Source organism: Trachymyrmex cornetzi, unplaced genomic scaffold (assembly GCF_001594075.2).
Source record: "Trachymyrmex cornetzi isolate Tcor2-1 unplaced genomic scaffold, Tcor1.1 scaffold358, whole genome shotgun sequence".
Taxonomy (NCBI): domain Eukaryota; kingdom Metazoa; phylum Arthropoda; class Insecta; order Hymenoptera; family Formicidae; genus Trachymyrmex; species Trachymyrmex cornetzi.
In genome coordinates, this window is record NW_017298300.1 from 855,785 (window position 1) to 870,325 (window position 14,541).

The 14,541-nt window shown below is 35.8% G+C and overlaps 1 protein-coding gene across 1 annotated transcript; it reads right to left on the reverse strand.

Moving 5' to 3' along the window:
* Positions 1-1,214: 1,214 nt before the first annotated feature.
* Positions 1,215-5,996, reverse strand: Lapsyn (Leucine-rich repeat activity-regulated protein at synapses). Its single transcript, XM_018510893.1, has 2 exons — positions 5,766-5,996; positions 1,215-2,952 (listed from the first exon to the last, which is right to left on the reverse strand). Exons 1-2 carry the CDS (start codon positions 5,982-5,984, stop codon positions 2,107-2,109), a joined length of 1,065 nt encoding a protein of 354 aa, XP_018366395.1. The 5' UTR covers positions 5,985-5,996; the 3' UTR covers positions 1,215-2,106.
* Positions 5,997-14,541: the final 8,545 nt, after the last annotated feature.

A 14,541-nucleotide genomic window follows, 5' to 3' on the forward strand; every position in this document is an offset into this window, starting at 1 on the left:
CGGGGAGTGGTGCAAGCACTCCGCACATCAGGGTTGTTCTTTCTGACCAAACTTTTGCACCAGTTCATCTTTCTTCCTCTTCTTTCCTGCTGGAGAGAACTAGTACAAAAGTTCAGCAAAAAAAAAAACAGGTCTATCATTATGAGCTTCCGAGCTCGAACGGTGCGGCTAGGCCATCCCCGCTTCTCGTGACCCGCGCGCCGTACGATCGGTGGGCCGTATCTTCGGCAATAATGGTTGCGTTCAGCAGAGAAAGCAGCTTTGCAACTTGTAAAATTCTTTAATATGATTGGTCTTGCCCTTAGTTCCTCGTTGGATCTAAATGTATAAACCAATCATATTCAAGAATTTTACAACAGTTGCAAAGCTGCTTTCTCTGCTGAACGCAGCCAATTGATCGAGCGGACGCGCTTATTCGACTATCTTTAACTGTAGAAGACTTTTCGACTCAGTTTAGTCCGCTCTACCTGCTCAGGACGGGTGGGGCCGAAATTTGATGCCACTCTGTATATACATGTACAGGGTGTCTCAGAAATAAGGTCAGAGCCGCATTAGGAGAGTAGAATGGGTCAAGGGGAATAAAAAAGTCTGATACCATTTTGAGATATTCTCTGTAGTTTTCGAATTAAAAAAGGAAACGTCTAAGCCAATGTGCGGTGAAGCCGCGCCGCGCAAATTCATAGAACGGCCCACAATCGACAGCGCCGCCGCCGCTGTCGAGTGTGGGACTGTGGGCCGTTCTACGAATTTATTTCTGAGACACCCTGTATATATATGATATGAGGCAAGTATACATATACTTCATAATTTATATACATATATATAGTTTCGTAATATTACAACTATAGCATAATAATTAACTATAATATGTTATTATATATATTATGAAGTATATATTTTAAGTGCGAATTACACATATAACTTAACTTTATTCTTTAAATATAATAATTACGGTAACGTACCTATGTATCCACATAATGGAAATGTTTCAGAAAAACAGAAAGAAAAAAACTAATTTCAATAAATAAGATTGCATAAATTTTGTTAGTCTACTACGATGTAATGTTGTATACACTATATATTTTTATAAAGAAATACACATAAAATCTTACCTATTCTTAGCTTACATAAGAAATAAATAAAAATGCCATTATACAAAATTGTAAAATAAGTGAGAAAAAGAGAGAAGATTCTGACAAAAAATAAAATCAACATCATATAATTAATACTTGGATAAAAGAATCTACTTTGATGTTGCAATATCCTTTGAAAGAAAACCCTTCGTTAAGTACCGTGCAATAAATGTTACCCTTCGCATTGCTATTACATAGACAAAAGCACGATAATGAGCGCGACCGGTTTCCAAGATATGTTCGATCAAAATCAAAATCGGTAGTTTCTATCGCAAAGAGTATAATGAGATGAATATATTCGTTCAAAACACGCAGAGTTCTTGAAAATCCATCACATTCACATAGATCTTATATGTATATATTGTAACTATTATATATATATATATATATGTGAACACAATATAGAACATTTACACATTTTATAAGTTAACGCGTTTATATCTTGTAAGCATAGTCTTCACGAAGTTCTGTTGGTTACTTTCGATGGGCTGCGCTTCTCTTCGGAGTCTTAAGTAATCTAATACTTAAGTAAAATCTAATCACATTTCGCTCGATATCTTGGATGGTAACGAATTTGTATTATATTGTTCATGCTGTATGAGGCTAGTGTATATCTCACTTCTTCTGAAAACTTGTAATATTTTCGAAAATGGCAGTCACGCCAGAAGAATTTAAACTATAATCTCACATTTATTGAACATGCGAATGTAAATGTATATTAATGATCAGATACAAACTGTTAGGCACGTATCTGTCGATATATCCAATTAAATTCTCTCTCTGAATCCATTGATTAAACTCTCAATAAATACCAACAGGTATCTCAAATACTTTAAACATCGTTAATTTTTTTTTTTCAAAGTCGATAACTCCTCAACTTTCGTTTCTTCGCGGTTCGTATAAAGCTGTACTTCTCTCGGCATCGACACAGGATTCTCTACAATTTTTATTGTTGTACGTTTCGGCGATTATTTCACGAATTACCAGTTTTCAAATTGCTATTCAGTAACTCAGTGTTGGCATTGTTCGCCGCTAATTGCTGTTGTTCTTTTTGCTTTCTGCGTCGCCTGCGATTCCGCTTGTGCACGCAGCACAGCACCGTGAAGACGATTAAGAGGAATCCTGAAACGCACGAGACTACCAGCACCCAGATTGAGCGGGCCTTTTCAGTCTCCACTTTCAGCTGTATAATGGTCGAACACTGGTTATACAATTCGTACGTTCGATTGCTGAATGGCACATTGGTGCAATCCTCGGTTTTGACGTTCGAGTTGGCGCAATTGAAAAAATTAGGCTTCATGTTGATCTGACGTTGCTTCACCCAGGCATTCAACATTTCGCATTCGCAATTATTCGCAGCGCTGTTGAACTTGATTATGTTCCGCGAGAGATCGAGCGACTTCAGTGAGCAGAACGCCGCCAGGTCCTCGGTATCGACCGAGGTGATCGAATTCTCGGACACGTTGAGGGTGACAAGGTTCGGCTGAAGGCCGATATACGGGATCTTGGTGAGCTTATTCCTGGTCAACTGTAACACCCTGATGGGCGAGGTAACTTCCACCTTGAACACTGAGTCGGTAAACTTGTTATTCTCGAGGTAAAGCGTGCGGAGATACGGCAGTTGGAAGAGGCTCTTCGGCAGAGTGTCGCCACCGTTTTTTGTAAGATCTATCACTTCCAGATACTTCTGATTGGCAAAGGCTCCTTCCTCGATGTTTTGGATAAAATTGTCACTCAGATAGATATAGGCTAAGCTTTTGTAAGAGATCAGACTATTGTTCGTCAACTCTCTCAATCGATTCACGGTAACATCCAGTATCTATAACAGAAATTTCCATCAAATATTAATCAAACAAGACATGTGCATAAAAAGATTAAAAAACAGGAAGACATATATATGTTTATAAAAGGATTATTCTCTGTATAAATAAAAATAATGAGCATACATCGTTCAATTGAATTGGATTGGAAAACGTTAAAATCTTATATAAAATTTCAATATCCAGTAATATCAGAGTTTAGTAATAGGTACATTATTACAACGAGAAAACAATAAATAGTATATATACGTGTAAGAATAAAATAAATAAACAAAAATATTATCTTAATATCTCTTTTCTAAAGATACGCAGCGTGTTTCTTAAATAAAGATTATCACACCATTCAGATCATTTATCAGATTTCTGTTAGTAAAAATGTTTCGAGATAAAAAAAATGGTAATTCCGTTGGACGGAAAAGGGTCGAAATTTATCAATAAGATCTTTGTTTCCATAAAGATGCACTTGTCAGATTAGCCGGTCGACGAGAAGAATTAATGGTGTAGCTAACTCAATAATACAAGAACGCGAGATATCAGGTCGACGGATAATGATTTCTTTGACGCAGGCTCTTGATATGTAAACGCAATGAAAAGATATACGAATCTTTCAATACCTTTTATTTATACATTAATTTAATAAACCTCGCATGCAACTTTTTGCTTGTTACAGAGTTTCGATATCGATCGTACTGATCTGCAAAATTTACAAGTCCTGCAGTGTCTCATTAATCAAGAATGATTAATTTATTTATTTCATATAATTATGAATATTAGATATTTTCAATACAACTTCTATTAAGATGAAATAGATTTTAAGTTAATTGGAAAATGGGCTACTTATTCTTGATGCTTCATTTATTGAAAATTTAAGAATTTGAACTGCTTATAAGCTATTAAATAATGAGATAAAATCTACTTTATTTCTTCTTTATTCTATTTGAGACACATTTGAAAGCATCTTGGGATATTTAAAAGGATCATCTTCTGTTAACATCGTGCAGACTTAACTTTGAAATTAGTATGTCTGGTATTTCTGCGAACGCGTCCATTAAATTCTACGTATGTATGAGTTAGCTTTGTCGATTGAATGTATAAACAGCTCTTTATGCGCGTTAATTCATATATGTCGTTGCATAGATTTACATGTAATTTTCACAAGTGCACATTTAATAGCAAATTTTTCAACATAAATTAATGTTTCCTTTAATAACAATTTGATTAAAGTGAATGATTTAACGATTCAAAAAAAGGATTGTATTAAGACAAGTTTTGTTTGAAATTAAACGAAAAATAAGAGGTTGTTACCGAATAGATACCAAAATTTATAAAATTATCAAGTTGAATTTCTATTTACAAAAAATTATTTATCGACACAAAGTGTCTCTTGAAGAAAACTCAATTGGATCAGATGAAAGAAAATTTGCAATGAAATTGCTCTCGGTTGCTCATTCGATACGAAAAATCAAATGTTAGAGCGCATCGATAATATCTCTACACGACTAAAATTTCTCAAGTGTATTGCAGAACGCATCCATTCTCGTGACCCTGGACAACCCAATCTCCGGATTTAGCATGTCTGGAGTTTTGCCTGGGATTCATCGGGAGGCAAGTTTACCAACCAAAGTACGAAAGTATAGTAGTAGACGTACGGGGATTTGCGGTATCGGACGGGCAATTGAAGGAAGAAAAAGAAAAATAGCGGACATGGTATGGAAAACGCATTCCGTGAAACGGTGAAAAGATTTAAGCTCCGGAAAGGAGCATGCATGCAAAAATATTTCGTTAGATTATAGCTACAAAGGCTCGCGTTACGATACCGTAGAAATACCCGACAGAAGAAAGTGATTAATTATTCGCACATAAAGTCGTTAACAATGTACGAATTAAAGGGCTCAAAGATAGATTTATCATCGCTTTAATATTACATAAAGCGCGTAATGTATTATTACCGTAAAAGAAATATCGTTAAAAAGTAAAACAGTGATCAACAAAGGCGTCTCCGAAAAAGTATCAACAAGTATATACGTTTTATCGTCGACATTGATAAAGCGAAACTTCTGTAATGTTATTATGAAGTACGCGTTACAAGACAGCGCACGCGTTAACCTGCTGGGACATCAATCCGTCTCGCAAGTCAGTCTTGTGCATCCTTTGTAAACTAAGGTTACCAGATTTACCTCCTTTGATGAAAATAACGTGAAATAAACAAGAGAGTAAAAGGGAACATATAATATTCCAAAAAATCTATTTTATATATATATATATATATATAGTAGTTATAACTAATTCTATTTTATTTAATATATATGAGGTTTTAATAAGAATTAAGATATAGAGGAAAATTAATATAATAAGAGTTGATATAATAAAAATATAACGAGAGACTGTACAAAAGAAACTTGGACAGTTAAAAAATTTGAAAATAATTATAAAAATTATCTTAATTATTAACTCTTATTATACATCTTAATTCTTATTGTTGGAACTACTTCTTTTGTACATTTTTCATTTAAAACTTTTAATATTAAGCAGTTTGCTTAATATTATCTTTCGTGTAATATAAAACTAAATAAAGAAAGAGGGAAGACAGAAAACGGAGAGAAATAAAAGACTGCTATAATTTTTAGTACAGTTTAACGTAAACTCTTTTATTAGTTTCTATTTTATATGAATTATTGCAAGTAACAAAGAAAAGACACTCGATGTATACTTCGACTTTTGATTCATACAAAAATGTGTATAACTATATTTATTATATATTCAATTAACACATAAGAACAGATTGACTTACGGTATTTATTGATAATCTTACCTGTATGTCAGCATTTAGATTCGTCGGGATATCATGTAACTCCATATTCGAGCAGGACGCTTCCAGCATCGAGTAGGGCCTGTTGTATCGGCATTTTTTAATAGAAGTGTCCCGATTGACGACTTGCGTGGGGCCCGGCGAACCCAATACTAGAACATCCGGTACCGTGGCCACGACGAAGCCCAGTAATAGAAAACCATTAAAAACAAGGATGCTCATATCTGCAACAGAAACAGAAACGTACGCTTGAACTTTGCCCAGATCAAAACTTCGACTGGATAATCGTTTTGTGAATGCACGAGGTAGATGGAATCATTAGTTGCTTTCCATTTACATACTAGTGAAACTGAGTCTAAAGTGAGCTGAGTATTTTATACTCAGATTAATGACATTACTATTTGCTTACTTTGGTAAAAAGTTATCACATGTCAATATAGGTTCATAACACATCACTTTGAAATGAGTTTAAAACTCACTAAAGCCCGTATCAGACTACCGACTCTGCAAGCCGACCCAACTGCCAACTCGTGACTGTCGACCAATAATGGACCAATCACATTGAATCAGTCTTATTGTGATTGGTCCATTATTGGTCGACAATCAGAGTTGACAGTCGGGTCGGCTTTCAGAGTCGGTAATCTGATACGGGCTTAAAGCATACCGTCTCGATCTTATGCAGATTATAGGTAAAAACACAGTTGAATCTCAACTGTCAGAATGCAAAAAGAACATGCATTCAACTGAGTTATGACGTCACAAATAAGAATTATCTGAGAATCGATGTAAATGGAAAGCACCTATAATGAAAATAACAAGGTGAACCATTGTGCATAATTATGGGACACAAAATAACCAGTCCTATTGAGTCCTTGCTTCGTATTGTGTGTCACAGTATATTAAATTGTATTAAAACATCTTTTACCATCTTTTTAAATCTATATATCATTTCTTCTATTTTAATCCGACAGATTCGTTTTAGCAAGGCGATGGGCAGCTTGCGAAGCAGTTAAAGGAAGTTGATTAGCAACCCGCGAGATAGCTTTGAAAAAATTGTGGAAACTTTTCCAATCGCTCGTACCTATCTCTCCCCGTAACGTCCATTTACGTTACTCCGGTATTTCCGTAGCTTAATTAAGTATCCTGCGAGATAAAAAAGGAAAGCGAAATGTGCGCGAGAGAGAGAGAGAGAGAGAGAGAGAGAGAGAGAGAGATATCACTTTGAAATCGTAATAGTTCCAGCTACCGGAGCACCAGCACGTCTATTTGCGTTCGCTCGTTAGATGCTTTTCATGTTCGGAGAGCGGTATCATAATTCTGATAAGCATCGTTTTCGGCCAAAATCGATCCGACAAACGCAGGCGAACATTTTCGCATCTATTACACGGCATGCATCGCCCGGTGTGTCGCTGACGAGACACGATTGCGAGAGCTGACCTCTTATATAGCCGGTTAAGCTGTCAGTCGAAATAGCTGACCGCCCATCCGGTCCGCTCACCGCCGACGAATTTCCAGGTGATTCCAACTTTGCGGGTGGAGAGAGAAAATTTCGGCCGTGTAAATTTTCGGACTTTGACAGCGTAGCGAAATTACGAAGGGAAGAGAAGGGTTAGGCAGAAAGTTAACGAGGCTCCTCTCTTCTATTACATACCCTGCATCCTGGTTTGATATAAAGGCGCGTAAAACGTGGCGCTTCGTGCAAGAGAAACGGCTGCCGAAAATGTCATCACATTCGTTATCGCGATCGATCGCCCGTTTATCCTGATCAAATTGCTCTTACAGCAGGTGTTAATGTAATACACAGAGAGCATTTTACAAAGTGGCTTTGAGAAACTGAGGAATATCGGATCAGTAATTGCTCGCGCGATATCCTCCGCAGCACTGATGAGACGTAACTTTAGTATTTCTAAAGGTTGTACGGCACACAACAAAAGAAGACGGTAAGACGTAAGCAGTGGTAAATCCAAAATGTTGATTTGCTTACGTCTCACTATTTAAGTTTTTTTTTGTGTGCCATATCGTTTGCATCTTTTTGTAGGTGTGCCTAAAAAAGCTGAAAGTCAGACATATCAATAGAACTTTATTATATTTTTGTACGTACACTGTTCTACTTGTAGAATATTGTAAGATCTTAATCTGAGTCCCGTAAGAAACTTCCTTTTTTATATCGTGCGACACTTCGTGTACATTGAGAATATTTCACCCTTCTTCGCTCCACCGCTAAGCGCCTCGTTCCGGCGGAGATGCAGCCGTTGCGGATTTTTATCGCGGGATTTATTGCGCATTTCGATGAGATAAAAATTTCATGGCGCTCTGCTCCCCGAGGCTGGATATTATAGCGGGAAACCCGGCTTCTCTCAACCATAATTAAAATTAAATTGCAGTTAGCTAAGACGAAAGTGCTCTCTTCGCCAAAGCCGAAAGCTTAATAGCATTGCGTAGGATGTACGGAGGAACAGGAGAAAGGAAGATGATGCGCCTGCACGTTGTAGTTCGTCGTTTGTGTAAAGGACGATGATGACGACGATGAGAACTTCACCGACTTCCGTATCTTACGCTCATTTGCCTGCATTTGAAAACGTTATTAATACAAATTGGAACAGCAGCCCCACCCCTCTCTCTCTCTCTCTGCGAGACTTATATACGATCGATATATATTTCCCAATACAACATCTTGATAATCAAACTTACTCCACTCCGTGATAGCGTTGTCCCCTCCTTCCATCCATTCTCCTTCGGTTTATGAACGTGAAGAGAATTATGAGTCTATTAGTTCTAGAATTAATTTGATAATTTTACGGGATATTTCTTGCTTAATTGGCTGTCCGTATTAGTTTCGTAAATTATACGAAATAATTCTGATGTATTTTAAAAGTATTTGAGAAATTAAATTGATGAACAAGATTAGTACACGTACTTTTATTTTTTAGTTTACAAAAACATTCTAAAAATTCTATATAAAAAAAATTAATTATTAAAAATATGTATTAAAAACATTTTAAATAATGTACATTATATTACGAAGTACACTACTATATACAAAATGTTGAAATATTCATTATATGTATAAGAAAACTATTTTTACGCAATGTTTTTAGCGTGAAATGCAAAGAGAGATTTTGAATCCTTTTTCCTTTATGGAATATTCCTGTTTGCAGATACTTCCTTCTTCGAGAAAGATCTTGATAAAAATATTGATGTAATATCACGAGAAAGCGCTTGAAAGCATTCGAAAGAGAGCATTTTCATTGATCATTCAATAATACCACTTCGAAAGTTGAAAACACGGAACGTGCTTTATTTACGGATTGTTATAAAGCCATTGTTTTTAGCCAACATGTTGACTAAATATCACTTGATATTAATTTATTATTTTATGTCCACTTTTGATGATTCGTGAATAATATATTCATAACGACAATACGTTTCACGCTGGTAGTGTGACGAGTTGAACGCTTCCATTTCAATCAGCAACGAGAGCAAACACAATTTAAAAGTACATTTTGCAATAGGAATATAGCTCGTTAAAGCATGAACAAGAGTCCAAATGACTGAGTCGGATGTAACATCGCGAAATATATCTGGAATATATATCGTTACACAAAAATTGATTAATAACGGGTTTTAAAATTTTTTTTCCAAATTGTTTATAACCAAAATCTTACAGATTTGAAATTATTGTAAAATAATTAACAATTTATGAAACAGATTACTATAATCGAAACAATAATTTTTATAAAATTTGTAAAAATCCAACATTAATTTTCACCAGATTAAGACTAATTTTTTTTTTTTAATCTGGCAGTCATGTAGTTATATCTGATTTAACATTTATTCAAATTTTCTAAAATTTCTATAAACGTGTTAATTGATATTATTAAGAATGATATACACACAAATTAATTATTGTAAAATTTTTATTATTAAAAAGATGTAAAAAAATTTCATTCATTACTCTCGCAATAAATTCATTTCTTTTTTACTTATTCAATTATCAATAATTATATATTATTTTCAGCTATTTTATTCATTTATCATTCATTTATTGCGCTTTCTGGGAATCTTTTCAAGCGGCAATTTGAACTTTTGGAGGAAGTGAACTATTCGCGCGTGAGATGAATAATCGAAGGATAAATTTTCCGCGAAACTCTCTCGTGTAGCTTTGTCGATGCCACGAGATTCGGAAGTCGATGCTATCGACAATGAAACAGTATACCGCTCACTGACATTGTGCCGGGGAGCTTATTTCCGGTGCGTACGCGGGAATCGAGAGGAACGAGGAGCGGTGGATCCGTTTACAAGATGCCGTGATTCATGGTCCGTGCAGTTTGCAAGTTTTGAAAGAAGACGACACGGTGTTTATTGTGCCAAGATCTGATGAACTGCAGAAGCAGTGTGGTGAGTTTCAACCGATCGTCAGAGCTTATCGGCTGAATATCGACCATACGTTGCTGTTAATATTCGCATGAGAGGTCAGGTGAACCTCTACACATCATGTCTGTAACACGTGTGTCAAATTTCGGACGTTTGTAGAACACGTGTCCCATTTCAAAAGAGACTCACATGGACGAGCCATTGGAAATGAAAAAAAAGCTTTTATTAAGATAAATTGTAAAAAGTGCGACATCAAAGGGTATTCTTATATTAATAATTCGTTACTGAAAAGAATGACTGGCAGTTAAATTTATTAATGTTTAAGCGTTTTTAAAAATAATTTTCATATATATTAAGTGCTGCGTGAAAGTTTTTTTTTTTAAGTCTTTAATGCATGTACGTCGTAGACCAGCTTTTGTATAAAGAGAGATTAATGATTATTAGAGCTCTTTGTTACGAAAATATTGGTACGATGTTATAATATATCGGTAAAAGAAACCCTCATTAAAATTCAAGCAGCGAAATATCCTGCGTGGAATTTTTGTTTTAATTATTTTTGACCGGTTGAAGGGGATATCGTGAATTCTTGACAATTTTTACCTACGGAGATTCACTATAACAAAGAGACGGAATAAAACTGTTTCGTGAGAAAGAACGACGGGTAGACGTACAGGACTTACGGCTGCGAACATGCATATATCAAGCTTCGTTGCATAAGTAATTACGTTTCATGTTAAAATTTGCTAAATTTTCTTCGTCAGACGGGATATTCTCGCAATGAGACTAAAAGTCAGAAGAAAGAGTGGCGGGACACACACTGCGAAAAGTAAATGTTTTATCTCAACGTGAGCGGAAAGAAAAAGAGACGGAAGACTCCGATTCTCGCGAGATACGCTGCGAAGAGAAACGGAAATTTCATTTACATCTTAATGGAATTCAATTATTGTCTCTCTTTAATCTAGTCTTCAGTTCTTCCGGAAGTCAGACGATTTTCGATTTCATAAGCGGTTAGTCTAAATGCGATTCTGCAACGCAGCGCGAAGCCGTCTGTCCGTCCGTCCGTCCGTCCGTCGGCGTTTTACGAGGCTTTCGTGGTTCAAGATGGGTACCAAAATAGACCATGTTATCGGTGCGGTGCATGCAGCACGACATTACGCGATATACAGCAACAGGTCTGCGCAATGTTACGGAAAGTGGGTTTGGTCGGTCGGTGGGTCGGTCGGGAAGGCGGTAGCAACGGTGTTAAGCATGTTTATTCACGACGCGTGAGTTCGATTGGCGGAGTCGCCGTTACGCCCGCAGTTAATTAATTGCCTTGGCCGTCTCGACAAATGCCTACTAGCGATCTCAATTGAATCTCAAGCGACGTTAACGTATTCTCAATCGGAAAGAGTAACGCCTTTTCGCAGCGACAACCGAGTGCCACCCACACCACTTTGACCAATAATAGTTGAAACGATATCGAGTACAAACAAGTTGGAAATTTATTATTATTATACATATATACGCATTATGTACATGGTTACTTAACTCGCACGGAATATAAATACATAATTTATGCACATGTAGTTTGCACAATATAAACCTATGCATATTGGAGTATCAGCTGTTCGGAATTTATGGATCATATTCTAAGTTATAATTATGAGCCATTTGGTGTTTCTATGGAATTATATAGGGAAGACAAAAGACGCTTTTCAATTCACCGCATTATGTAATAAATTCTGTTGAATACGATTAAATGTAATTTTCGTATACGTTCAGAAATACAAATATAATACGGAAATAATGCAAGAACGTTGAAAGATTTGATGATAATTATAATAACGTATAATAATTTATTAAAATGTATACAATAATAAATTATTATAATTCAATAAATGAGTATCAGCGAGCGTGAACGTAATTTTTTCAAGAGGGGCATTTTGCCGATCGATGAGCGAGTCGATGATTGCGATTTTTAAATCTGGTTTAAACGAAATTTTGGAAAGAATCGCCAAACAGTTATGAACGAGTCATGAAAAATTCAGATTTTTCCCTTAATAAATAAAGGCATCGAGAGCTAACTCTTTATTGCAGTGATGTCCAATATCGTTCGCCACTCGCCACATGTGGCGAATAGGTTATTGTATACGGCACTATATCCTGGGCAAAACAAACGGCCGTATTGTATTCCGGTATCTATGGACCATTTAATCGATGCATATCTTTCCTTCAATAATAGAGGTTAATTAATTTTAATGACGCAATCGACGATCCACAAATTATGATCAAATAATAACAATCCTCTTTAGATCAATTTATATTTTTGTAGTACCTTATACATTTTACATTTCGAGTACATTTACACTCACTCTATAATTCTTTAACTACATATGTATGTTTATCAATATTTGTCATATAATATTTATTCCCCTTCTCAAATATCAAAATGCACCTTTCCCCGATACATCAATCTCAAAATTGCATATTTTAATGGCGACCTATTATGATAATGAATTGGAAATATAAATCCAGCGTGATGCAATCGTCGATAAATTGCCGGTTTTTTATTCAATGCGAGTAAAAAAGTGCTCGAATAAAAAAAAAAGCCAAAAAACCCATAACCAATTTCAGAATCGATATTTACCGTCAACCGTCGCTTTATTAAGCCTATGCGTCTCACGCGCGTTTTTTACGACTAGTTTATGGCAAACGTCAGATGCAATTCGTAAACAGCGTGCTACTGCAATTTCCCACGTACCGCCTCGACCGCTACCGTGCACACTCTGTTAAATCAATATAGAGGCTTCAGCATTCATACGTATGCACTATTCGTTTACATCGAAAAAAAAAAAAAAAAATATATATATATATATATATACATGGACCTCCCGCGGATCCTATCACTGACAGATCAATGAATAGCAGTGGGATTAACGAGCGAAAATGTAATTAATTACAGGATTAGGATCGACGACGAGATGTAATAGTACCTCTTTAGTCTTCAAAAGAACTCATTTTCACGAGTCATCTCATTATGCCCGCCATCGTTGTAGAGCTCAATCGGGATTTTCAAGTGCGAGTTGTATTATCGATCGTAGTTTCTTCAGTTTCTAAAGCGAAATGATGCTCTCGTTTCCATGAATAAGATGCCCTTTCATCTACCAGAAACGACGCAGCAAAAGGGCAATTAGATACCGCTATCGATAATCCTATCGACGTAGAAATTTCGTCGACGCATCCGTCGCTAAATAATTCGTTGTTGATTGACGCCCGGAAAATTGTATTGTACAAAGGAAATCAATGCGCAATGGAAATACACCCATTCTAATCCAACGGCGAAATCGACGGTTGATTTTTTATATAGATCGGATGTAGCTTCTGCCTCAAAGGTAATACAAATTGGGTTTTTCAAAACAGCGAGAGATATGAAATTGATAGCTTTTAACTCGACGATATAAAAGGCGCTTGGAAGGGTAAAGGATCAAAATTTCATGAGATCCTTTCAAAAAAGTTTTTTATTAAAATAATCCAAGAGAAGCAGAAAACACAGCGGCTGCGCCGCACGCATGTTGCTATCGCATCGTCGCGTAATGGCGAATTCTTTGGTTAATTTAGAGTCGACTTTTCCCCGGTGAAAATATCGAGGTACCGATATTTTAAAAGAAGTAAGAGATTTTCGAAGAGCGAACTAAGTCTCAGGCATGCAACTTAATCGAACGCTGCATTTTTTCTGAATTCTTCGAATTATAATATTATAAATATCTTATTAACTGTATAAAAAGAACTATTTTGCTCAACTATTTAAAAATTTAGTTCGATACAGATCTAAAAACAATTGTGTCGCACCAACAAAATAATTACGTAGGAATCTCAAGTATATAATGAGCAAAAATGTTTGACATTCCAGTAACCAATTTGAGTGTCTTAGATTAAAAAATAGCTATGAAATGTTGAGTGAAATAACTTTAACCAAATATTCAGTTAATATATAATAAAAAAGAACTTTACTTTTCCAAATATTTATTAAATATTATCAAACATAATAATACAATTTGATAATATATTATATTATTAAATAATTTTGACAGTCTAAGAAAATTATTTTTTAATCTACATCTAGCTAAATTTTTCAGTACTTTAGCTAAACCGTTCTTTCCGTGTATGCATCGATCGCAGCGTTTTTGTTTAATTAGATTTAATGGAAACCGAATATAGCCTCCTCATCTTTATTCAAAATCTCTTTCGTCGCAATCGATCGTAACTCATAAACAATTTACGTCACGGGATTTGGAATCAAGATACCTCTACTATAGGAGGACACTGTGTGCGAGATCTCGATGTGACGAGTATCGTGCGTCATTCGAAGTTCGATCGACAGAAGTAATAAAAGCTTATACGCGGCCTTTGAACCGCGTTTCGC

What these genes read in the sequence shown, in the direction of transcription:
- Lapsyn (XM_018510893.1), bottom strand. Translation starts at nt 5,984, where the DNA reads ATGAGCATCCTTGTTTTTAATGGTTTTCTATTACTGGGCTTCGTCGTG. An exon ending in ATCTAAATGCTGACATACAG is followed by an intron (nt 2,953 to 5,765) that starts GTAAGATTATCA and finishes TTTCTGTTATAG; the next exon opens with ATACTGGATGTTACCGTGAA.